We start from the raw sequence: 27,404 nt of genomic DNA, 5'->3' as shown, positions 1-27,404 counted from the left end.
TTGTTGTTGTTGTTGTTGTTCGGGTGCGAAAGTGTGGCCGGGCATGAGATGAAGAAAATGGATGGACCAACGTCGAAAACGCTCTCGCCAAGCTCTTCGGGGTCCGGGAAGGTTCACCTGGGGGACGGCATGGCGTTTTCCGGTTTGAGGAGGGCGCTCTCCCAGGTGTCCATGCTGGTCGTCAAGGCTACTAATTCCGGGGAAACCGCGTGGCGAGAGGAACTGCAGAAGTATGCTGTTTCCCCTCACGAATTTTCTCCTTTGACCTAGACCCTTTCTCAGTTGACCCCGACCCGCTTCTGATAACCGTTTGCTGGAACGCGGGGTGCAGCTGACGTAAAACGAAACGATTCTGCATGAAAAATGTCAGTCCAATCTGAAGAATTACGTTTTTTCACGCGATGCTTCTTTTCTCTTGGCATAATCTACTGACTCGTCTGATCGTGGTTGACCTTTTCCACTTCTGGTGGAAACGGGCTACTTTAACCCTTTGCACTCGAAGCTATTTTAACCCCAAAACGAAACATTTCTTCGGACCTAGAATATTTCCCTTTTATAGATTCTTTTTTCATGTTATACATACGAAAATGGTGCAATTCACTCGTACAATACTGATGTTTAGTAATTTATTAAATGCAAACGAATTTAATAATGTAACAGATATTTCGAATAATGATACAGCAATTTTTAGTGGTGACTTACAGTCGCCATTCGAGTGCTAAGGGTTAATTTTTATGCAATAGATACTGCGTCCATTGGTAAACATTTATGCATTCATAGGAAACTTGAGTAGACAAATTTCAAATTGTAGGAAAATTTTAAAAACGTCATACATACTATTTCTCGTCTATTAAAATTGGCAAGTGAAGAAATAACATTCTTAGTTTCTGTTTCTTGTAATCGACAATTTTTATTTTGCATAAAGATCCGCAGCGGTAACAGTTCATGTTACTACCAAATGGAAGAAGAATTGGTTGAATTTTTAAATAGAAAAAAGGAAAAATGTGAAAAACATTTTCTGCAGAGGACAACCTAAACACAGACGACTCTGTTAAACATTTCGGTACACTATTGACCAATCTCTTAGACAATTTTTATCAAAGCGAAGACTAGTAGTAAATGTCTATCTCGGAACCGAATCTTTTGAACAAAAAAGTTTCTCTCAAAATTAGTTGTACATCAGTTGCACAACAGCCTGCACTTTATCAATCCCTGCATACAAACACTTAGACTGCTAGATGACGAGTGTACTTCAGACCCCGACGCATTCGATTGCGTTAGAAAAATGATTAATCCAAATTCGAACCTTCGCGAGTTCGCACAACTATCCACAGCCAGACGATAACCCAGCGCGATTTATGCGAACAGTTTTCCTGAAGAACGTATTAGCTTCTTGGCCAGCGATTCGTCAAAAGCGGGAGTAAAATTAAAATGGCGCGCTGTAGATGCCGCGAAATCCACAGTCTAGTAATTGCGTAGACGTCGACCTTCGGGATTACCGCTTCATTGAGACTTCTCTGGGCCGTCTAAGTTTGGACACTGGTCAAGGAACACTATGTTTGCGGAAATGGTAGACAATGGGCGTTATTGTTCGTTTCGGAAGTGTCTCCCGATCGCGACGATAACTCGACGATCGAGTTTAACGTTCGTCCGACTCTCTTCTCTTGAAACTTTAAACAATAATCGTTGTCGCTGTCTTTGTTCGGGTAAGGGGGGACGCGGTTCATGTTATTAGGCTTATTGCCGCTAGTTATCATAATCGCAGCCACTTTCTCGGCCTCTGTAACGCAGCGGCCAAGGCGCGTGGGCCGGGCCTTTCGAAATCCTGCACGGAGCGTGTTTCCTAACCGGTGGTTCCACTAATCAATTAACTGATTGCTGGGACTCTCGTTTCATGGAGTTTTCAAGCCCGGCCCATTAGTACGTGTCCGTGAACAAATTGCCGGCTCGCCGTAACTCGATAATCAACGCGTCGTAATCGAGCAACTCGCGGATCGAGCGTATTTTATTGGAAAGAGAAAGGAGACACCGAGGCAATAGGTTAAATATAGTTCTGTCGCGATTCCAGCCATTTCTACCTACGATCTCCGCCTTTATTTGCTCTCTGAAACTCGACAGATTGATAACATTCACATTTGTGCTTTGATAAGTCATAATTTTTATGTACACTGCGTTCCATCTGGAGCTACACCCGTGCACATCAATAGCGGTGACTGTTACCATTTGTTTTTTTTTTTTTTTTGTTTCTAGAGGCTTCTAGATAGACGATCTACTGAATTTTTATTTAGTTTATCCCTAGCACTCGATTTATTAATCGCTTTGCCAGGGGACGTGTATGTTTTTAGGACGGCATTACGTCTGAAATCATAGATTTTATTCTGGGGACCGGTATCAGTAATTGTTGCTGTTTCTTTTTGGATTTTAGGGGCTTTTGCCACACGATTCTTCATTCTCTCGATCCTCCAATTTCAATCATTCATACATGATTTATATTTTCATGTCTAGAAGGTGTTCATTTGAAAACTTTCCAGCCGAATATCTCGAAAAGTATCAGGGTTTTATTTGGGTGGCGTTTTCAAGGTCACGTGAAGGTCAACTTTGCTTTTTCAAATGGAAACCTATATTTTTTATTAGGGGATCTTATTGTACGCAAAAAGACCAGCAATTTTCATACTATACTATTCTTTATCCGCGCACTAGTTTCGGAGATGTTTAACACTAGAACTACCTAGCAATAAATGCGACTGACGTATATTGTTTTGTAACAAGAACTTTGTAACTGTGCCCATTCAGACTTCATACAACTTTTATTGCAATATGTGCTTCAATGAGGTTCATTAAAAAATTTCCGATGAAAACATTCTTACAATTTCAGTAATTGTAAAAGAAAAAATTAGGAACCAGTCCGGTAGTTCTAGTGTTAAAGAGACGTAGAGCGAGGCATATTATTGTGTAAAATTCTTTAACAAATCGTTAACGTTTTCCAGTTGCACTAGCACGCACCGTTTGATAACAAAATTGTCTTCTATTGATCTCTCGTTTAAGTTGTCTGTCTTTCAATAGAAGATTGTACTATTTAGTCAAGTGTGAGTCATCGTAATAAGAGATACTATATCGTAATTAATTGTATAAAATGGTGTATTCAGTAGAAGAACCAGTAGAAATAATTTTTATTTATGGAGCTGATGAGTGTGCTCGTCGAACTGCTGCTACGTTTAACGAGAGACATCCTGATGCACATGTTTCTCGTACGTACGTGTTACAATTAGTTGCAAAGTTTGAGGAAACAGGATCGGTGACAAATTTAAAAAGAAACCAGCCTAAATTCATAAAAGAAACTGATCAAATCGAAATTATAGGACAGTTTTTCGAAAGTTGGGAAACAGGATCGGTGACAAGTTTAAAAAGAAACCAGCCTAAATTCATAAAAGTAGCTGATCAAATCGAAATTATAGGACAGTTTACTCTGTGAATTCTACTAGTTCAATTCGACAAGTTTCAATGGTAACTGGTGTATCAGATCTGTGCATAAATTTTTTAAACATAACAAGTTTCATCCTTATGAAATGCAGTTGCATCAAAAGTTATTGGAAGATGACTTTGACAGGCGGATTGAGTTTTGTGAAGAATTAACAAATCTTTTTCACTTTTTTCTTAAACGATGCTGTAAATCGTCATAACTGTCGTTATTGGAGTGACGAAAATCCACATCTTATTAGAGAAAGTAATACTTAATGGCCGGAAAAAATACATTTTTGGGCAGGCATTTTAGGAAATGCTACTATAGGTCCTCTGTTTTTCCAAGAGAATTTGTATGGCAATCTGTATTTTAATTTACTGGACGACATCATTGATCCACTTATTACAGAAAGTCTTGAAAACCAAGGAGACGAAAACGGCAATTTTTTGTTAAATGAAAAACTTTTGTACTTCCAACGTGATGGAACGTAGACCTATTCCAACAGATACCTTCAAAAATGTTCGTTCAGAATTTGAGAATCGCCTGCATTATTGTTTAGAAAACAACGAAGAACATTTCGAAAATTTGTTACAGTTATAAAGAAATTACAAACTTTCTCGCAGTATAAGTATGACTCGCTCCACTTCTCTTTAAATATCTTCGAAACTGGATAAAAAAAAGTATCCTACGAAAATTGCTGGTCTTTTAACGCACAATAAGATCCCATAATAAAAAATGTAGGTTTCCATTTGGAAAAACAAAGTTGACCTTCAAAAGACCTTGAAAACGCCACCCAAATAAAAGACTGATACTGCCCCCCTATTTCCCCCTCGAAATCCTTGGACACGTGTTTCACACTTTTTTAATATCTTTCATACTTTTCGAGATATTCGGCTGGAAAGTTCTCAAATGAACACCCTGTACATCACTAAATACGCATTCAAAAATTTCTCCATTTTTTGATAAATAGTAGTCTGTCAAACCTTCCTAAAAAATGCAATTAATAAAACAAGTGAACGTCTGTTGTAAAAACAGTTCTCAAACTGGTCGTAGAAAATGTCATCAATTGTAAAAAGCAGAGCTTATTCTTCAGAACTTTTTCAACACCGAACCAATCGAAATGACTGGTTCCTAATTTTTTCTCTCACAATTACCGAAATTACATAAATGTTTTCACCAAAAATTTTTGAATGAGCTTCTAAATTGAAGCAGATATTAAAGTTGTATGAAGTCTGAATGCTTTTTGTCGCTATTACACAGCAAAATACATCAGTCGCATTTATTGCTCGGTAGTTCTGCCGCAAATAGAAAACAAAACAAGATCGACGTGAAGTGAACAATGCTGGTGAATCGTAGCAATGTTTCGCATGATCTCGCAACGTCTCGAGTTCGCGAGACGAAACCGGCGGCTCCGAAGAAAATCCCCGTAGTTTTCCAGGCTCGTCGGCAACAGATCCGTGAACAGGTGTGGAAGCCTTAATCTATTTTCATCTCGGGTCAATATGTCAGGGTTGAACGATGCGAAACCACACGAATTTAGAACGTCGTTTGCCAGGCGAACGAACGAACAAGCCAAAATTGAACGGCCGCGGTCTAGGTCCGTTCGGGAAAACTAATAACGAAGCCTGGTTAATCGCAGCCGGATGCTCTCTTCCTATCCTGTTTTCGTTGACTTCGTCTTCCGCCGTCGATCCGCGTTGGATACGATCCATGAACGCTTCCTCCCCTACCACCTGGATCCCCCGGATCGCTCGATCGAAATGCTGTCCGCCGTGCAACCGGGAAATCTATCACAATATTTATCCCCGCCAGCCCGACTGTGCAATCTTTAGCACCGAATCGAATACTTTGTTAATACAAAACGCAGATGGGAGGAGACGGTTCTCTATCAAAATAACGCCCGAGGCAATCAAAATCGATCACAATACTCTGTTATTAGCTGGTTGAAATCCCGGGAAACGAGATCTTCGGATCCAAATATTTGAATCCGCTCTCTACGAGCATCAAACCTTCTAAAATATCATAACATTTAGCCTGCTGGCCTGTTTTACGATTGGACACTCTTCTATAGAAGTAACAGTTGTATTAATATTTGTCGTAATACTTGTCTCATTAGTAGACTGCGGATCTTTGTGCGAAATAAAAATTTTCTACCTGAATGGCAACAAACTCGAGTGAAATAGACATTTATTTTCTTTCTTAATATGTTTAGTAAGTTGAAAATAATGTAACAGCATTTAAAATTGTTCTAATGTTTTCACTGTCTTAAAATACGCCTAATCATTTTTGTTACAAATGCATAAAATCCGCAGTCTGGTCATTAGTCTGCGAAAGCACTTTAGAAATGAAATCTCTATCTCCAAATGGAACACTGTGCTGATAAAAAAAAATCCTGGAGGACTACTCCATTAAAATGGCACACCTACAACAACTTACATCACACGGAAAATTAATTTGCTTACCTACTAAAACTGCAAGAATTAAATCTATGCATTGTATCTATACCCATTAAATATACACAGTGCTAATAAAAAAATTCCTGGAGGACTACTCCATTAAAATGGCACCTACAACAACTTACATCACACAGAAAATTAATTTGCTTACCTACTAAAATTGCAAGGATTAAATCTATGCACTGTATCTATACCCATTAAATATACACAGTGCTAATAAAAAATTCCTGGAGGACTACTGTATCAAAATGGCACCCACATCAACTTAGAACCCACAGAAAATTAATTTCCTTACCAACTAAAATTGCAAATATTAAATCTTCAGCTTCAGCCTAACGCAATACAGTCTGTCACGAACAAATTATATAAAAATCGATATTGAAAGAACAATATCCTAGTCTCGCAAACAAATTTATTGACCCCATTAACAGTCCAAGAATATTCCAAATAGGATAAAAGAATTTTTAAGGACACCCGAACGAATACAAAACCGAACACCCACGTTTATAGTAACTTTTCAAGAAATCCTTTCTGCCGAGAAAGAGCGGAATATAAAATCTGTATTCACGTTTGCTGTGAAATGCTTATTTTGCCGCCGATACACGAGGATCCACGATCTACTCGAATCCAGACAACTGCGTACGACTGCATGAAGCCTGCAGCCATGAATGAGAATGAAAACGTCCGAGCAGAACGTTGTTTAGGCGTTCTCGGAATATAATCGCCGACATATGGAAATCCTTCATCGAATCGAGACACTTTAGACGCCGGGAATAAACGTCCCGCGAAGTTCAATAGCTCCATGAAGCCGTGATCGAGCTATTTTCGTTCGAGACGAGGCGAATCGTCGGACAGAAGCCGGAAAAAATACCGAGGCGATTTCCTAAGAAAGAGAGAGAGAAAGAGAGAGAGAGAGAGAGAGAGAGAGAGAGAGAGAGAGAAAGAGAGTCTCTGCCGGGAACTGGCAAAATGATAAGCTTCGGGGAATTGGTGTGCTCAAAGTTAGGAGAAGGGACATCTCCCTTCGGATCGTCGAGATAACAAAGCTCTCGATGTTGCCCCTATCCGTCCCTGGACAAATATACGCCCCCCTCGTTTACGTTGGTTTACGTTCGTTTACGTTGCAGCGACGGTATAAAGTTTAGAAGCAGATCCTTCCCCGAGCCAAACACGTGAGAGAGTCCAGCTGAACGTCGTCTTTTCATCCTTTTGTAAGCTCGAAACGCTATTAACGTATGATCAACTTTGTCCGGGAATTGTTTAGCTCGTGCTGCTCGCGAAGATGATGCGCTCGTGAAGTGCGTTTCAAACAAGTTCAAACATTGCAAGACTTCCAGCGATTTTCTCCAACGATTTCCTCTTCATCGTTTGGTCCCCAAGGAGCGTGAAATAAAATTGAAAAAACATTTTCCAAAGTGGACAATTCTCGGTCATCTGTTATCACGTAGTTAGCGGCCAGTTACCGGGTAATATTCGCGAAACGCGACCGCTGCCAATGTGACAGAGAGACACGTTGACAACCCGGCGACACGAGGGTATCGCGGCAAGAATCGAGCGCAAAGCCGATCGCGGCCGCGGGAAGGCAAGTTCAAAGAGACCACCGCGATCATCCTTGGACTTTGCCAAACGTTGGCTTGGACAAACGTTGGCGCCTGCGGCACACACTGAATTGTAATAATCCGTGACTGCGCAACACAACCCTCGCCGCCTGTAAACAGCCGCCGTTTCTAATCTTGAGTGTCCCGTGTCTAGCTTTACGAGGATTTCGGAGTCCCTCGAGGCCCGATTTATTTCGGGCTGGTTCCGTTTCGATCAGACGGAGGATACTTGCGCGAGTGTGTCGTCTGGCGGACACGCCGCTCTGGAATTTCCACCGTCATCGTCATCCGGAAGCGATGACGCGAGACACTTTATTCAAATATACGTGCCAATCGCGGAATTTATTATTTATACCGTCACTCCATTTCCATTTTATACTTGTCGAGAGAGTCAGATTTTCGTCGATCGATTCGCGACAAGTGTCGCGAATCGATCGACGAAAAGACGACACTGATTCTGTTTTTGTTAGAAAATAAATTTGTTTGATATCATCTTAACCCCTAGCTGGACTACCTAACCTGAAAAGACGTCGTGGGTACATTATGACTTTCTTATGCCATTGTGCACATTTAAGTAAACATTGTTCAACAAGTTGAGTGCCAGGCCAATGCTCATAAAAGTCACACAAATTCAAAACAAATTATTTAATGATGCAAGAATAGAAAAGGCAAAGTTTGATTAAAGCTAGATCTTAATAAAATTTAGTTTACTTTGTAGGTTGTACTTCAAATTAATTGTAATAGCGAGAGAATTGTGTCGGTCGTATATGGCATTGTAACAACAAAGAAAATTTGCGATGTTTATGGAGCTGTATTGAAGGTCAACAAGTGTCAACGTTGGTTCGTAAGGTTTGCTGCTGGTGATTATGATCTCTCTGACAGGCCTCGGACGATCAGTTGAATTTGATGATGACACCCTAAAATCTCTAGTGGAAGCCGATCCAAAATTAAGTATACAAGAATTATCGAGAAGCCTTGGGTCCGCATGGTCAACTATACAAAGGCACCTACACGAAATGGAAAAGGCATATAGGCAAGGAATATGGGTACCGCATCAATTATCTGAGACCAACAAGAATATTCGTCGATCAATTTGCGCTTCGTTGCTATCCAGATTTCGTAGAGATCCATTTCTTAGCAGAATCGTTACCGGAGATGAAAAATGGATTCTTTATGATAACATAAAGCGTTCCAAGCGATGGCTTTCTGCAAATCAAACCGCAATATCAACCCCTAAACCTAGCTTATCACTTGGAAAGGTGTTACTGTGCATTTGGTGGGACTGTCGTGGCATAATTCACTTTGAGTCGTTGAAACCTGGAGAAACAGTTACTGCTCAGTTGTATTGTCAGCAATTACAACGGCTGTATTCAGAACTGTTGAAAAAGAGGGCATCTTCAGTCCACAGAAAAGGTGTAATACTGCAAATTGACTATGCCCGGCCCCATACAGCGAAACTCACTCAGGAAAAAATCAAAGAATTGCAATGGGAAGTTTGACCGCACCCCCGTACTCACCGGATATTGCTCCCTCTGATCTTTTCAGATCTCTGGAGCATTATTTAAGAAATAATACATTCTGTAGAAGATGCAAGGAGGCACCTTGAGTCATATTTTGCTTGACGAACCCTGGATTTCTATGGGGGATTGAAAATTTGCAGGAAAGATGGCAAACTGTCCTTGATAACGATGGAGATTATATAATAAATTGAGAAATAAAACCCTCAATTTACTACAAAGTTTGTTTTAGATCACAAAATAATTGATTACTTATGGGTGCCCCTAATATAAATTTTCTCTTAAGAAATCGATAAGGACCCTGGATTTCTATAAGATGGGGATTGAAAATTTGCAGGAAAGATGGCAAACTGTCCTTGATAATGATGGAGATTATAAATTAAGAAATAAAACTTTGAACTTACTACAAAGTTTGTTTTAGATCTCAGAATAATTGAATACTTATGGGTCCCCCTAATATAAATTTTCTCTTAAGTAATCGATGAGGACCCTGGATTTCTATGGGGGATTGAAAATTTGCAGGAAAGATGGCAAAGTGTCCTCGATAATGATGGAGATTATATAATAAATTGAGAAATAAAAACCTGAATTTACTACAAAGTTTGTTTTAAATTTCAAAATGATTACTTATGGGCCCTCTAATATAAATTTTCTCTTAAGAAATCGATGAGGACCCTGGATTTCTATAAGAGGGAGATTGAAAATTTGCAGGAAAGATGGCAAACTGATAATGATGAAGATAATGATGGAGATTATATGATAAATTAAGAAATAAAAACTTGAATTTACTACAAAGTTTATCAGTAGACTACGGCTTTTATGAGGATATAACAAAATTGACTAGTTACAATTATAGATGATGGAAAGATTAAAAGTAATGAAGCGTTGGGATATATTATTTTTTAATTTTACATTTCATTAATATTAAAGAAAGGAAGCAACTTCAAATTAGCTCTCCATTCTTGCAATTGGTGCAATTTTTATTTTCTACAAAAATCCGCCGTGTGTTTGTGACAAAAATCGGTACTGAGAAATTGTAAATTCTTATTTTGCAGAAAGGTCCACAATCTAGTAATGTTTTCACATCATTTTCGAAACCTGATTCTTTCAAAATCTCTTTTAACTAGGCCATTTTAGAGTGTACAAATTAAATCAAAAGTACCTAAAAATTATGATACTTTTCGTAAATTTATCACTTATAAGGAAATTCGATGTTAATTAAATAGAGCATTTAGGAAGCGAATTGTTACTAAAACTTCCAGTCTGTGCTGGATATCTTTAATGATGCGTGTTGAAAATGGGGGGATTAAAAATTTGCAGGAAAGATGGCAAATTGTCCTTGACAATGATGGAGATTATATAATAAATTGAGAAATAAAAACTTGAATGTACTTCAAAGTTTGTTTTAGATTTCAAAACAATTAATTACTTACGGGCCCCCCTAATAGAAGGGAAATATTCTAGTTTCGTTTTGGAGTTAAAATAGCTTCGAGTGTAAAGGATTAATAATTGTATAAATATCGAAGTGATCCTTTCTTAAACCAAAAAGAAATTGAAATACTGATTCGGAAAAATCGATTCAGAGATCAGTGATTAAAAGTAGCCATTATATTCTCTCAGAGTAATATCATGCAGTAACTGTAACAGTTTACAAAAATTGAGATTCCGAATAAAAATTGAGATTCCCAATAAAAATCGAGGTTTTGAATAAAAATTGAGGGTTCGAGCAAAAATTGAGGTATACTTTCGAATTTTTTGAGCCAGCCAAAAGCGAAACCGGGTAGCAAAGCTCCTTTTCGCTAGCAGTTTCTCGGCAGCGAACGCGTTTCTGTAAACATTTCTATAAAACGGCTAACGTCAGTGGCCCAGATGAAACGCGATCGGCCAAACATTCGGCCGGCCAGTTTCGTTGCACATGTTTTCGCGAGAAATGCATAGTACGTACGGCGGGACCACTTTGCGGAGGATCGAACGCTGTGAATCCGCGCGGTCGTCCCGAGATCCAATCAGAACGAATTATAAATGCGCCGCTTTTAGAACCCGCGGATGAGATACACCTTTAATAATAGACCCGATGATTAACTAGCCTCTTAATACGACCGCCTGGTACTACCGTTTATCATCTAATCCATCATTAGTCACGCCTGATTTACAACGAAAGGAAAGACACCGTGATAAATCCGTCGCGCGACGATAAAGAGCAAACGAGTCCACCATGAGAATCGATTCGTCACAATCAGCCAAAGCATGCGATCCATCGGTCAATTAGCAGACAAAATATTATTTCACTAATCTCGAACGTAACTCCGCACCGACGATAATAAAACACCTAATCATTCGCCTAACTGCGAGCTTCATTCCAACGTCGAACAACTGTTCCGCCTTCTTTCCCCGATCTTCAAGAATTCGAACAATCTCTGAACTCTGAATCTCTTTTTACAAAAATTAGAAAAGAAAATGGATGAGAGGATTTCGCCGGTCACGAAAATCTAATGGGACCAAAATAGAAATAATTTATGTTTTCATTGACTTCACGTGCTCCAATATATCGTGATCAAACAGTCATAGACCACAGAATTTTGCCTGAGAAAACATATCAATTCTTCAAGCTGCAATAAAGCCTGTAGCAAAGTAAATTAGAAATAATTCGTACTCATTGATTCTACATGTCACAGTGTATCGTGGTAAAAAGGTATTATGGACTCTAAAAGCTTCTCTCAACAAATGTACTACTTTTTACAGCTTCAATAAACGTCGTAGCAAAATAAATTAAAATCCAACCGCTGCAATAAAAATCCGCCGAAATAGAATAAAGAACGAAACGGCTCTCGTGGCTATCGAATCCGCAAGTTTGATCGGTTCGGTAATCGAATAATAATATTTTCATTCACCGATCATGAACTCTGGACCCGCGTTCGGCCGGCAATGACGCAAAGAGGCCAGAAAGAAAAGTGGAAAAACATTCGATCGCCGCGTCCTTCCCGAAATACAACGAAAGACAAAGACCGAGAATATTCGCAGAATTTTGTTGAAAACGTACCAGGAGGCTAGTCGAGGGAGGTTGAACGTTTTCTGGAGGATTTTCTATTCGCGGTATCGCTAACGATTTACGAGTAGGCCGGGGTCGCATAGTCGACGGCGCATAGTGGTCTAAAACGCGAAATTTAGTGACATTTTGCCAAAAAATCAACTGTCTCGTATTGACTTATCTACAAAGCTTATTGCTTTCTAAATATCCATCAACCTTGAAAATGAAAAAATTAATAAAATTTAATGAATACCATTACTGTAATAAAAGGTCTTTGGAAGTTTTGAAGACAGCCTTTCTCAAGGAAAAAATTACTTTTCTTCTTTGAGATGCCCTGACGATCCTTTTTAATATTTTCCTTCCAATTTTCTTTTAACCCTTTGCACTCGAGTGGTGACTCTGGAGCACCACTAGAAATTATTGTGGCATTATTTCAAAGAAATTACGAGAAATTTTACAAAATATTTGTTACATTACAAAATTTGTATTTAACAGATTACTAAACATTTAAACATTATATGTGCAAATCGGATCAGTTTCGTATGAATAAAATGAAAATATTCTAAGACGGAAGAAAAATTTAGTTTTAGAATGAATATAGCGCCGAGTGCAAAGGGTTAAATGAAAGGTTCATCTTTAAGGTACAAATTACCATTGTCGATTAAAAATTACTATTCATAATGTATTAAACATGTTACGCCAAATGCAATGTAGAAAATTTTCAAAATTCTTAAAACTTCTCAACGAATATCTTCTCTATCATACGAGATCATAGAATTTTACAAAATGGAGTATTTTCAGCATACTTTCTTCTACAAAATCATGTAAGAATTATTTCCAATTTCGTCCCATATCACAAATTATTATTGTTTAAAGTCGCCCGCGTCTGTGCGGCCATGTGCATAGGTCTTCGGACACCTGAGTATACTTTGTCCATTAGTTTCGTATATCTTCTGAGACAGAAGAGATAATGGAATTTTACAAAATGGAGTATGTTCGGCACACTTTCTTCTATATAATCGTGCAAAAATTATTTCCAATCTCGTCCAATATCACGCGTTATTATTGTTTAAAGTCGTCCGCGTCCGTGCGGCCATGTGCATAGGTCCTCGGACACCTGAGTATACCTTGTCCATTAGTTCAGTATATCTTCTGAGACAGAAGAGATAATGGAATTTTACAAAATGGAGTATGTTCAGCACACTTTCTTCTATATAATCGTGCAAGAATTATTTCCAATTTCGTCCAATATCACGCGTTATTATTGTTTAAAGTCGCCCGCGTCCGTGCGGCCATGTGCATAGGTCTTCGGACACCTGAGTATACTTTGTCCATTAGTTCAGTATATCTTCTGAGACAGAAGAGATAATGGAATTTTACAAAATGGAGTATGTTCAGCACACTTTCTTCTATATAATCGTGCAAGAATTATTTCCAATTTCGTCCAATATCACGCGTTATTATTGTTTAAAGTCGCCCGCGTCCGTGCGGCCATGTGCATAGGTCTTCGGACACCTGAGTATACTTTGTCCATTAGTTCAGTATATCTTCTGAGACAGAAGAGATAATGGAATTTTACAAAATGGAGTATGTTCAGCACACTTTCTTCTATATAATCGTGCAAGAATTATTTCCAATTTCGTCCAATATCACGCGTTATTATTGTTTAATAGGTTCTCGGGTTCTTCGTCGGGACTCTTTGACGACTAAAAAACACTTTAGGCCCTAAACCAAATTTTATTTAGAGAGCGATTGTTCAAAAACTTGTAGGAATAATATATTTACTAAGCTGAATGTGTTTTAAAAAGTTGTGAAATTTGTAAATATACTTAAAAAATAGTAAAAGAAGTTTTTAAATAAACCTCTACACCCCAAATATCACTTCGATATCGTGAATAGTTTAGAAGTTATACCAAAATGTCAGTGAATTTCGCGTTCTAGACCAGTGTGCGTCGACGTGAATCACGTAGACGCGGGAGATCATCGATGGCAGAGGTTCGTCTGTCGATTTCCTGGCAGATTGCCACCGATCGGTCCATCCTGGCTCGAACGAAAGCCGCTCGACCGTAAATTATGTCCTCTGGCATTAAGCTCCGTATATTTCCGAGCAGACGATATTACCGTTTTAAACGGCCTTTAGAGAACCCGTGGGAGAGGCAGGCGCGAGCGGCTCGTTTTTCGTCGAAACGCAACACCCTGAATCGGTTTTCCTTTTCGCACCGAGAAAAACCGCTGTCCGCTCGTGCAACCTGGGAATACAATTTGGCAATACGATTCTGAGCCTCCTTTTTCTGATTTATCGAAGGGTTAGGCTATTTTTGCGAGCACGCTGAGGTCGCGATCTATGAGAGAAACATTTTTTCCTAGGAGGGAAATACTTCTCCTTTTTAGACCTGCCGATAGATGGTCCAATATTTATTTTAATGCTCCTTAATGTCGTGTCAGACTACTCGTGCTCATTGTCATTTATTTAACAATTGCAAAGTCAACAGTCTTGAAGCTCTCATAAAATCGGAGTAATTTATTTAATGAAGCAGCAGTTCGATTTTCTAACATTTTACTGATGCTGAATGAATTTGTTGTACTGAATATATTAGCGCAAACATTAATTTTTAGTGGCGTGTAACTTGGGTAACACCGTTAATTACTAGACTGTAGATTTCTGACTTGGAGTTCTTTTAATAGCGGACAACTTTGAAGAATGGAAATTCAGGGAGATTTTGTTCGCTGTTTATTTTTTAAAATGAAGTTAGTCTACATTCGTTTAAAATTTGACGTATCTGTTAGAAAGAATTGTTTTTTTAGCGGGTCTATTTGCCAGGGTTCCTTGTAGATACTTTTAGCAACCGATACGATCTTGATCCTCTAAACATAATATTTTTCTTTTCATTAAGAGAAGCGCACGAATTTTGAAGTATTCTTGAGATGTCACACTCGGGTCAGTCTTTTATTTCGAGTTAAGAGAACAAGTTGAAAAAAAAATCTTGAATAGAATTCACTAAAGTGACTGACCTGGACTGACCTTTTCTTTCATATCTTGATCATTTGCGTCCGAATCTTGGAATATTTCTGAAAATATCACAGGAAAAATGTTTGTCTAATTTCGCTTAAAAAATATATTAAAAGGGGAAGATGACTGTGGATAAAACATCCTCATTTATGATTCCACTGCGGACTTGATGCGTTTATGACAAGAACGAATCGATCAAATGTAGAGCAGTATTTAAATAATTTATAAACACTGCTTTATTGTCTTCAACTCTTTTTACGCGAAATAAAAATTTTGCATCTCAATTGCAATAAACAGGTTCGAAATAAAAATCCCTTCGATAACAATTACAAAAAACTGAAATCAATGTACGTTTTAAGTTGTTCTAATATTTTTACTATCTTGTATTTCGCCTATTCATTATTTCCATAAACGCATACAGTCCACAGTTGAATAATGATCCTACGCTATATTTCCTCCCGAGTTCTAAACCGATATGCCGAGAGGCGCCATTAACATTAGATTGAGAGGAGAGGTAGAGAGCATTGCCGAGTAGCATGATAACTATCCGTTTGTATTTTCATAAAATCCTGTCCACCTCTCGCTAGACGTAATAACGCGTCGCCGTCGCTGAGCAGCAGGAAACGGGACGACTCGATCCTTGTTAATAAATCATCCCCTCGAACCGAGCGTGCAGAAACGAGGTTTTTATTGCTTCGAATAATGTTTATAGCCACTAGACTAGCAGCGGTCTAGTGTCTTGCGGCGTCGTGTTTTCCACGGTGTTAATGGCCCCCGGTGGTTTGCTTCCAGATACCGGCAGACCAGGTTCAGCTCGAGGCGGATCCGCAAGAGGGTGGTTTTCAAGCACGGCGATTGCAATGTCGTACAAGGAAATGTCGCCAAGCGTCGGCGTCGTTACCTTCAGGTAATTTTAAAGTATTTCTAAAAGCGTACGGCCGTGCTAGGCACCAGAACGATCGGAACAGCGGCTTCAAGGCGATTCCGAAGGCAACCACGGTCGACGACTACCACGCGTGACAAAATCGAGGTTTCAGATTTTCCAACGATCCCCTCGCCGACCAGCAAACCGACTCTGAATAATATCATCTATTCTGTCCGATAGCCGGACCAGACACTGTTGAACCCTCTCTCTCCCTCCCCCTCCTTCTCCCTCTCCCTCTCTCTCTCTCTCTCTCTCTCTCTCCCTTTCTGGCTGTATAACCCTCCCTCTTTATAATTGCAACCACTTGCCAAATTGCTCGGTACTATAACTACACGGGGCTCTCCGCGCGAACAGCTGACTCCGCGATCCTCTAAAAACGTTTACTCCGCGGGACCACGAAGCTCCAAGGAACTAAAATTACCTTTCTCTTATGTAAAATCGAACCGCTACACGCTTGGCTATTTCTGGGCCCCCATCTCTGCCCCCAGCGCCTCACCGGGGCGCCAGGAGCCAGACTTTTCACATTTTTACCATTTTGCCATTTTTGCCACGAAGTGCTTAGGAACTAAAGTTACCTTTCTTTATGTAAAATCGAACCACTTCAAACTTATCTATTTGTGGGCCCCGATTTCTGCCCCCGTCAACTAGCCTGGACGCTAGAAACGAGACTTTTCACATTTTTGCCATTTTTGCCATTTTACCATTTTGTCATTTTTGTCACGAAGCACCTGGGAACGCCTAACCTGGACGCTAGAAACGACGCTTTTCACATTTTTGCAATTTTGGTATTTGTGCCATTTTACCATTTTGTCATTTTTGTCACGAAGCACCTGGGAACGCCTAACCTGGAGGCTAGAAACGAGACTTTTCACATTTTTGCCATTTTTGCCATTTTTACCATTTTACCATTTTTGCCGCGACACACCTGGGAACGCCTAACCTGGACGCTAGGAACGAGGCTTTTCACATTTTTGCAATTTTTCCATTTGTGCCATTTTACCATTTTTGCCATTTCGTCATTTTTGTCACGAAGCACCTGGGAACGCCTAACCTGGAGGCTAGAAACGAGACTTTTCACATTTTTGCCATTTTTACCATTTTTACCAGTTTGCCACTTTTGCCACGAAGCACCTGGGAATGCCTAACCTGGTTGCTAGAAACGAGACTTTTCACATTTTTGCCATTACGTCATTTTTGCCACGAAATACCTAGGAAGTAAAATTACCTTTTTTTTTATGTAAAATCGAATCACTTCAAACTTATCTATTTGTGGGCCCCGATTTCTGCCCCCGTCAACTAGCCTGGACGCTAGAAACGAGACTTTTCACATTTTTGCCATTTTTGCCATTTTTACCATTTTACCATTTTTGCCGCGACACACCTGGGAACGCCTAACCTGGACGCTAGGAACGAGGCTTTTCACATTTTTGCAATTTTTCCATTTGTGCCATTTTACCATTTTTGCCATTTTGCCACTTTTGCCACGAAGCACCTGGGAATGCCTAACCTGGTCGCTAGAAACGAGACTTTTCACATTTTTGCCATTTCGTCATTTTTGCCACGAAATACCTAGGAAGTAAAATTCTCTTTTTTTATGTAAAATCGAACCTCTTCAAGCTTAGCTATTTCTGGGCCCCGATTTCTGCCCCCGTCGACTAACCTGGACTACAGAAACGAGACTTTTCACAGTTTTGCCATTTTTGCCATTTTTGCCACGAAGAATCTGGGAAATCCTAATCTGGACGCTAGAAACGAGGCTTTTCACATTTTTGCCATTTTGCCATTTGTGCCATTTTACCATTTTTGCCATTTTCCCATTTTGTTTTCCATAAAGAACCGCAGTCTATTTACAAGATCCTAAAACGTGGTTCTGACCGTCATCTGCCAAGCTAAATAAACTTATAAGAAATCATAAGCCACAAAAATGAACTATTCCAAATTCTGTACCTGTTAAAAATGGACCTTCTGTACTGGTCGTACCATCTCACCAAAAATTCTGTTGCAGGACATCTTCACGACTCTGGTGGACGCGCAATGGCGATGGACCCTGCTAGTATTTTCCATGAACTTCCTCCTCTCCTGGCTCGGTTTCGCTCTGATATGGTGGTTGATAGCGTACAGCCATGGGGACCTGGACCCGAAGAACTACTCGAACCGGACGTTTACCCCGTGCATCGTAGACATCAACGGATTCACCAGCTCGTTCCTCTTCTCGATCGAGACGCAGCACACTATCGGGTGACTAGATACATTATTAGAATCTCGCAGGATTTTCCTTGGATCAGTGATTCGAACGAATTTCAGAAGCTATCGAATCACTTTTGGGAGAAGTTTCGCCTCCGAATTTGTTTGTTGAATGCTTAACCCCGTAAATAAGGATCCGATGCTGTTGTTGGTCGTTTCTTTAGGACGATAGCGAGCCGTAGAAGTAAGAATATCAGACCTGAGTAACGATACACATGTACACGATGATCGAAAACGAGATTGTAAAGATATTGAACACATTTGCAGAAGTATCGAGTGTACAAGTTACACTATCGCTATTTTATCCCCGTAATAGTTATCGAATATTCGAATCGTCGACTAATACTTGTCGAGAGAAGAGTCTGACTAATCGAAATAACGAGAGAGGTATGTTAGCATCGTCCAATTTCTACTCACACTACCGGCCAGAGTAAGAGAACAGTAGACGTTCATTTAGCAATTTCGAGTTCGTTCATTTAATTATTGCATTCCCATCCGTTCTACCCTTTGCACTCGACTAAAACAAATTATCCCTTTCTGAGGGAACATATAAAAATTAATGTCAATTATGGTACTCACAAGATCTAAATTCGAAGCAAGCAGACGGAGAATTTAACGATACAGTGAATTCCCGATATAAGTCCCTTGCGCGGTTCTACCAAGGGACATTTAGACGAAATGGCGGCGGCTCTCGAGCTTGGCCCCGCGGTGGTGTGGGTAGTTCCAGGGACCTTTAAACGCGAGGCTTCTAGGGACTTATATCGGGAATTCACTGTACTCTTCAAAATTCGTTAGACACTGAACTCCGCAATGAAACAGCCTTATCAAAAGATCATAGACATATTAAAAGATGGAAAGATTAAAAGATTGAAGGATTAAATCCCGTTGATAGTCAATAAATAAATGCGTTCGAGTGCAAAGAGTTAGCGGAGCGGTTCGAATCGATGGAACTCGAAACGATAGTGAATAGGGTGCGATTAAGCGAACGTGTTTTTAATGGGAACGAACCGTTTTAGGTACGGCTCGAAACACCCGACGGACGAGTGTCCGGAGGCGGTGTTCGTGATATGCATCCAATCGATGACCGGCGTGATTCTGCAAGCGTTCATGGTCGGTATAGTGTTCGCGAAGCTGTCTCGGCCGAAGAAGAGGACGCAGACGTTGCTGTTCTCGAGGAACGCGGTGATCTGCCAGAGGGACGGCCAGCCTTGTCTGATGTTCCGTGTCGGTGACATGAGGAAGAGCCACATCATCGAGGCCCACGTCAGGGCTCAGATGATCAAAAGGAAGGTGAGTGCGAACCTTGAACAGTCCGCAAAAGAAAACACATTTCGCGCTCTTCGCTTTCCACCGAACACACTACTCCATCTCGTTCGTCGCTCGTCCTTTTCTATTTCTATTTTCATCGAGTCGCATTTACTCCGCAATAACTCAATATATTTATACAATAATCGGCGGAGCCAGAAGCTGATTTTAAACGTGAGTCGAGAAAGTGAGAGCGTACGTCATTACGTTCGAAAGTTTGCAATCATCTTTACGCAAAATCGACATTCTGTGCGTCAATTTTAAGAAACAGCAGCCGAACGAAATGTGAATTTTTCTTGTTTTCTTACATACTTCACTAGTTTTAAACGTGATAATACAACCTATTTTTCAATTGAATGATAAAGATTAGGTACTAGTAATTACAAAGTGAATAGGATAAACGAGACACAACATTTTCGTTAATATTAACAATGTACGGAATATTTATCGAGAATAGGGATTGAAGACAATGTTTACAGTTTTGCACTTTAATTGTGCGAAATAAAACTTTAAATTAATATTTTGTCCATTTTACTTTTTTGCACTGCTTCTAGCCAGCGAGGCACACTATCTATTAAATTTTTAATCATTTCCGGCTGAATGTTGTACCATTCTTGTTCTGTCCTTTTCCACAATATATGAAGACCTAAAGGTGGATTGCCATATTTTGCTAGCCTTCTTTTCACAATTGACCACAAATTTTCGATTAGGTTCGTATCTGACCCTTATTTCAGGAAATAAAGTGAAATTACTCGTTAATTATTAGGTTTAGGGCTAATGAAGGTCAATACTTTTTTACTCAGAATTCGCCATTCTTCCATATTTTGGCGTAAAAAATATAGTATTTCATTTAAACAAACAAAGTCGACCTTCAAATCTCCGAAACACTTCCACCTGTAAAAAGACATAAACACACTAAATTGTGTACCCCTTCAGACCATGCAACTTCTGTCTACAAAACTTTTTCGTGCAACGCATGGAAGTTATATAGGTGTGCAAGTTGCGTGGACCACCCTGTATATACTGTTAATATTATCTAACATAAACTTTTGTTTATCACATTCACCATATAATTACTATTACCTAAGCTTTATCATTCAATTGAGAAATAGATTGTATCATCACGTTTCTGATCATCAAACGGTCATCAAATCACAATCACGATCATCAAAAACTTTCTTAATCAATTGCTAGCGATAGAATTTTTTAAATAATTTTAATAACTTGACGGTAATGTATTCATATTCTTCAATTCTTTCAATCTTTCTACTGTTACAAATAGCACCTACCCAATTTTTAAAATTAACGCATTCGCAAAAGGAATGCTATTCCCACAGAAAAACAGAAGCCCTAGAAAGACTGTTTGCTAACTCTGGCGTATTTAAAAAATGGAGTACGAGTCAAGATAAAAACAATCTATAATTATTCACTCGACCAAGGGCACTAAAATTATAATCCTTCGGCCAGCGCGATTGAATAGAAGAAAATGAAAGTCTCTCTGCTATATTCACAGCATTTCCCGCCTAATTTCAGGTGACAAGGGAGGGGGAGCTGCTGCCATTTTTCCAGACGGAATTGAAGGTGGGCGGGGACGGTGAAGAGGATAAGATATTCTTCATCTGGCCGACGACGATCGTGCACAAGATCGACGAGCAGTCGCCACTTTATCACATATCTGCCAGCGATATGCTGAGGGAACGTTTCGAGATCGTAGTGATACTAGAGGGTGAGCAACCCAGACGATGATTCAAAAAATAAACTCGAGAGAGAAAAAAAAAATAAGGTAAAGATTGCATTGAGATCATCAATTTCAGGCGTGATCGAATCGACCGGCATGACGACGCAGGCGAGAAGCTCCTATCTGCCTTCGGAGATATTATGGGGACACCGATTCGAGCACATAATCACGTTCAAGAAGGAAACGGGGGAATACGAAGTGAACTATACTCTGTTCAACAACACCTACGAGGTGGACACGCCTCTCTGTTCCGCAGCCGATCTCGATAAAATCAGAGCAATGCAACGCGCGAAGGGAGGTACGGAAACGATTCTGTTAACGATCTATATTCGATCGTAAAAAGTGAACTCTGGATCGTTAACGGCCGGCCACGAAATGTAATCGACCCCGATTAACATGAATCAAGTTCACCGAATCTGCAACGATACCAATCGCCAAGCGTGAACTCCAAGGGTCAATTAAAGCGCTTTTGATGAGCTTCGAGTGACAGTGTCTGGAAAATTTTCTGTCGAAAGTCTTCAAAAAGATAGAAAAAGAATTAAGAAATAAGTTCTTCGCAGAACGATTTAATAAATCGATTCTTGACAAAAAGAATTAATTTAATAGGCTCTTTGCAAAAGGGATTGATAAATCGAATGATTTCTAAGTGCGATATTATTCAGAGTTTTAAGGACACTTTCTTCTGTGTTTTGTAAAAATTTTTTTCGAATTTTCCTGCTTGTTTAAGGAGTACCGAAACATTTATACGTGAACTGCAGATCTTTGTGAACGACACTTGTCGAATCTGAAAAATTAAAAAAGCACTAAAGAGTTTGTATATTTTGTGGACGTTGGCGAGCAACTTGCTAGTTGCAGTTAGACACATTTTCAAGAAATAATGGTGGCAAACGTATTTGTTTATCTAACATGCAAATTCCATGTGCAGAATTTTGATTCATAAAAGTTGTTATTCTTTTAATATATCTATTGCGCTCCTGTCATCTGTTCAATCATTTTTCTTCATGAAAGAGTACAGAGGCGTTATGGTAAATAGTTGTACTCAGTAGAAAATAATATAAAGAACGGAACGAACATGGTAGCGTATTTTGTTACAAAAGCAACCAAACAATAATGTCTAATACAGTACTCTCTCTCAATAGTTCGCCACGCGGGGCTGTAGGGAAATATTTTTCCAAGAAACGAAGTACCCCTACCAATTGCTCTCGATAAGTGGACCTATGTGTTTGCATTGTACCTCTCTCAATAATTAACAACGCAGTTACCTCGTGTATAGACGTAGGGGAGATCGGGGTAACACGACCATATTAAGCAAAGATAGGTATAAGTAATTATTGCGTAAGAAGAATGAAATTCCATAGTTGCAACTTTCCACGTATTTAATTATTAATAAAAGTGTTATTATTTTTAGTATCTCGGGAAGAATATTCGTATAACCGAAAATGATGATAAAGTAGATAAAGATCAGCCAATACATTACATAAAATAATGAACCAGATAATGATATAAATTACATGTCTCCCAACATTTCAAACATGTAATTAATTAACGACTTGAATAAAACATGTATTGCATACCATAGGAAATACATGTATCACGTTTTATACGTCTCGAAGGTACTATTAAGGGAGAGAACTATTTGAAATACAAATGCGAACATGGTCGCTCAGTAATGGGGGAAGGCGAACTATTAAGAGGGGATACTTACTCCTGCTTCTCTCTAAAAAATACAAGAACATCATCAACGTCCATAAACGTCCACGGACATCGCCTCTCCGGCTCGAACGCTAGAAACTCTGAATAATATACGGACTCTGTAGCGGCGAGTAAAAATCGAATGCGCAGAAAGTCGCGCGGACTCGCTCGAAAAAGTGTGCGGTTCGCGAGAGATAAGCAAACGGGACGGTTAATGTCCCGGACAGGTTCTTAAAACGGTCGGGAACGGTTAACGATTCCACGGTGGCACGTCGCGACTCGCAAACGAGATTCCCGGATACGATTGGCCGGCAGTTTTCGTTTCTCGCGAGGGCGACAGAGAGCCAATATTTCCGAGCGATCGGCAGATTTAGATTCCACGTATGTACGATGATTTCAGAGCGCATGAGCAGCAGCGGGTTCCCTCATTACCGGGACGCGTCCAGCAGCTCGTTGACCACCGGATCCGGTTCGAGCCTGGCATCATCGACCGGCGGATTGCACATGAACGTAGTACCGATGACTCCGCTGACGCCGATCCCGGTTATGATCACCAGCCCGGACGGCTCCTTGAGGCGCGAGAGCATGCAGAGCGTGCAGACCGACAGCAAACAGCCCGTCTTTTACACTCAGAACGAGGTACGGGCTCGCCAACATTTTATTTATAGCAGTGATAATAATCGTTTCGCTCGATGGTGCCTCCCCAAGGAAAATAATCCGCCGAAAGACGAATGATCGCCGTGGACAAGAAGAATCGGTCGGACATTGCGAATTCGGTAAGAGACGATTTAAAAAAGGGAAGAAGGAATCGAATTTTTGCGATGTTGATACACAAGGGACGTGGTAATTTGTTCAAGTTAACATTAACACTAGGTTTACGGAGCACTAAAAATGACTATTTTACATTTCCTTATAAAAATAACGTCCTTATAAAAATATCTATCAAAATCTGTAGCCATTTTTTAAATAATATATACGCAGAGAAATGAATTCGTTAAATAATTTCCCATGGATCCATGTTTGCAATCTCAATATTCGTGAATTAAAAATATTAGAATCCGTCATTTTGACGGGTCCCGTAAATCTAGTGTTAAGGGTACCCATAAGTAATCAATTATTCGCAAAGAATTTGTTATCCCTTTAGCTCCGTTCTGTTGAAGAGGAAACAAGTATTCTTTTACAGTTTTCGGTAAAGCAGCCTGTATTCAAAATATTCGAATAATCTTTTTTACAACCCTGTAATAAAATGGCGGCGTCCGTACCTTCCGATGATCATATTGCATACTTTTTCATTTTCATGCGGGATTTAATGCAACGGCGACAACAAAGAAAATTTGCGATGTTTATGGAGCTGTATTGAAGGTCAACAAGTGTCAACGTTGGTTCAGAAGGTTTGCTGCTGGTGATTATGATCTCTCTGACAGGCCTCGGACGATCAGTTGAATTTGATGATGACACCCTAAAATCTCTAGTGGAAGCTGATCCAAAATTAAGTATACAAGAATTATCGAGAAGCCTTGGGTCCACATGGTCAACTATGCAAAGGCACCTACACGAAATGGGAAAGGCATATAGGCAAGGAATATGGGCACCGCATCAATTATCTGAGACCAACAAGAATATTCGTCGATCAATTTGTGCTTCATTGCTATCCAGATTTCGTGGAGATCCATTTCTTTGCGGAATCGTTACCGGAGATGAAAAATGGATTCTTTGTGATAACATAAAGCGTTCCAAGCAATGGCTTTCTGCAAATCGAACCGCAATATCAACCCCTGAACCTAGCTTATCACTTGGAAAGGTGTTACTGTGCATTTGGTGGGACTGTCGTGGCATGATTCACTTTGAGTTGTTGAAACCTGGAGAAACAGTTACTGCTCAGTTGTATTGTCAGCAATTACAACGGCTGTATTCGGAACTATTGAAAAAGAGGGCATCTTTAGTCCACGGAAAAGGTGTATTACTGCAAATTGACTATGCCCGGCCCCATACAGCGAAACTTGCCCAGGAAAAAATCAAAGAATTGCAATGGGAAGTTTGACCGCACCCCCGTACTCACCGGATATTGCTCCCTCTGATCTTTTCAGATCTCTGGAGCATTATTTAAGAAATAAAACATTCTGTAGAAGATGCAAGGAGGCACCTTGAGTCATATTTTGCTTGACGAACCCTGGATTTCTATGGGGGATTGAAAATTTGCAGGAAAGATGGCAAACTGTCCTTGATAATGTTGGAGATTATATAATAAATTAAGAAATGAAAACTTGAATTTACTACAAAGTTTGTTTTAGATTTCAAAATAATTGATTACTTATGGGTCCCCCTAATATAAATTTTCTCTTAAGAAATCGATGAGGACCCTGGATTTCTATAAGAGGGGGATTGAAAATTTGCAGGAAAGATGGCAAACTGTCCTTGATAATGATGGCGATTATAAATTAAGAAATAAAAACTTGAATTTACTACAAAGTTTGTTTTAGATTTCAAAATAATTGATTACTTATGGGTCCCCCTAATATAAATTTTCTCTTAAGAAATCGATGAGGACCCTGGATTTCTATAAGAGGGGGATTGAAAATTTGCAGGAAAGATGGCAAACTGCCCTTGATAATGATGGCGATTATAAATTAAGAAATAAAAATTTTAATTTACTACAAAGTTTGTTTTAGATCTCAAAATAATTGATTACTTATCGGTCCACCTAATAGAAGGGAAATATTCTAGGTCGGAAGAAATGTTTCGTTTTGGAGTTAAAATAGCTTCGAGTGCAAAGGGTTTAATAATTCTATAAATATTGAAGTGATCCTTTCTTGAACCAAAAAGAAATTGAAGTGTGAACACTGATTCGGAAAAAACGATTCACAGTTCAGTGATTAAAAGTACCTATTATATTCCCTGAGATTAATACCATGCAGTAACTGTAGCAATTTACAAAAATTGAGATTCCGAGTACAAATAATTTCAAATGATTTCAAAATAATTGATTACTTACGAGTCCCCCTAATAATACAGTCATTTTCCAGTTAGAATTATTAATGGCTTATGAGTGTGAGGTCTATAGAATTTTCCTTGCCTTCGACTAGCCTGGATTTCTAGAAGAAGATAAGGTACGTAAAGAAATTCTTATTGCACCGGGGACAGCGTGGAGCTTTGAGAATTATGCACAATAGTCGTCTCCTACGTTGCTGAAGCAATTTGGATGCAAAGAGATTTGGAGAGGCCCGAGGAGACGCTCCATTTCACGAACGAGGTCGAACTTAGCCTGGTATCTTTTCAAGGTCCGCTGCAAGCACATATAACGCTGAATCCTGGTACAGGAATTCTGATGAACTTGACGATACTCTTGTCTTTTTACTGTAAATTGTGTCTTTCACGTTGGAGTTGGCAAAAATTGAACTTTTATCCAGCTCGAAACTGTATTCGAAAAGAATACACTAACTTGTGCTATCTGTGACTTTTATCGAGCTGGAGAATGTATTGGAAAAGATTGTTGCTTAGATTAACACGTGCTATCTGATCTTGTAGTTGCTGGACAGCGAGCCGCATCCTGTTGGACTCGTACCAGAGGACGCGAGGCATCAGGAGGATTATAATCGTGTGCTGGAGGACATCAACGCGACGTTCAGGAAGAATCGAGTGCACGGCAAGGAGGAGAAGAGGATGCACAAAGACGCGTCGAGGTGCACCTTGGACTCGAAGAAGAGCGACAGCAGGACTAACGCGGACGTGCTGAGGAGATCCACCTCGAGAACCACCATCGATCAGGTTCCAGTCCCTATCAACCCCCCGCCGAAGACACCGTCCCGACTGCATTTAGAAGCTAGGTGAACAAACTTTCGATGTGTCCGGTCCTGGCACACCGTTTCTACTTGTCCAATTTTAACACCGTAAAAATTTCGTTCGGGGAAATTAGTAAATGCGTGTAAAGATTCGTTTTTGCACTTCCCTGTAGAGCGATCTGAAACAACAAAAAATACATTAAAATCGTTAGCAAAATTATATTGAGTACCTGTAGATGTATTAAGTACAATTTTACTTTGTCCGACCATGGCACACCGTTTTTACTTACTCGTACAGCGACCTAGCTCGAGGAAGTACATAAAAATTATATTTAAAGTTCCCACTGAGCACCTGTGGGATTTCCAAGTAGAATTGTATAGTATTTGATTCTGACATACAATTTTTAATAGGCCATTTTATACTAGACAGTAAGTGAAAATTGTACTTAAAATTCTATTGGACAGCTGTAGGACTTTTGATCAGGAAATTACTGTGTCTGACCGTGACATACCATTTCTACTTTCCCATGGTTTGACACCAAGTGAAAACGGTACCTAAAGTATTATTGGAGCCCTATAGGACACGTAAGGAAAACTCTACAGTGTCTGGTCATGGCATTCCGTTTCTACTTGCACATAAATCAATTTTATA

The 27,404-nt window shown here is 39.6% G+C and overlaps 1 protein-coding gene across 4 annotated transcripts in view; it reads left to right on the top strand.

Moving 5' to 3' along the window:
• Positions 1-27,404, top strand: part of LOC143360731 (inward rectifier potassium channel irk-1) — a 190,468-nt gene that overhangs the window by 99,506 nt on the left and 63,558 nt on the right. For 2 of the 4 annotated variants that reach the window (XM_076799869.1, XM_076799863.1), the window contains exons 3-11: positions 33-230; positions 15,657-15,752; positions 15,862-15,976; positions 18,000-18,232; positions 19,255-19,528; positions 21,077-21,269; positions 21,358-21,579; positions 23,374-23,612; positions 26,499-26,797. In XM_076799869.1, coding sequence (XP_076655984.1) covers positions 49-230; positions 15,657-15,752; positions 15,862-15,976; positions 18,000-18,232; positions 19,255-19,528; positions 21,077-21,269; positions 21,358-21,579; positions 23,374-23,612; positions 26,499-26,797 — 1,853 coding nt within the window. In that variant the 5' untranslated portion in view covers positions 33-48. The remainder of the gene's footprint in view (positions 1-32; positions 231-15,656; positions 15,753-15,861; positions 15,977-17,999; positions 18,233-19,254; positions 19,529-21,076; positions 21,270-21,357; positions 21,580-23,373; positions 23,613-26,498; positions 26,798-27,404) is intronic. The other 2 variants (XM_076799855.1, XM_076799848.1) reach the window with 1 other exon arrangement.

The sequence above is a fragment of the Halictus rubicundus genome, chromosome 1 (genome assembly GCF_050948215.1).
Source record: "Halictus rubicundus isolate RS-2024b chromosome 1, iyHalRubi1_principal, whole genome shotgun sequence".
NCBI lineage: Eukaryota > Metazoa > Arthropoda > Insecta > Hymenoptera > Halictidae > Halictus > Halictus rubicundus.
This window is presented reverse-complemented; position numbering and strand designations above follow the sequence as displayed.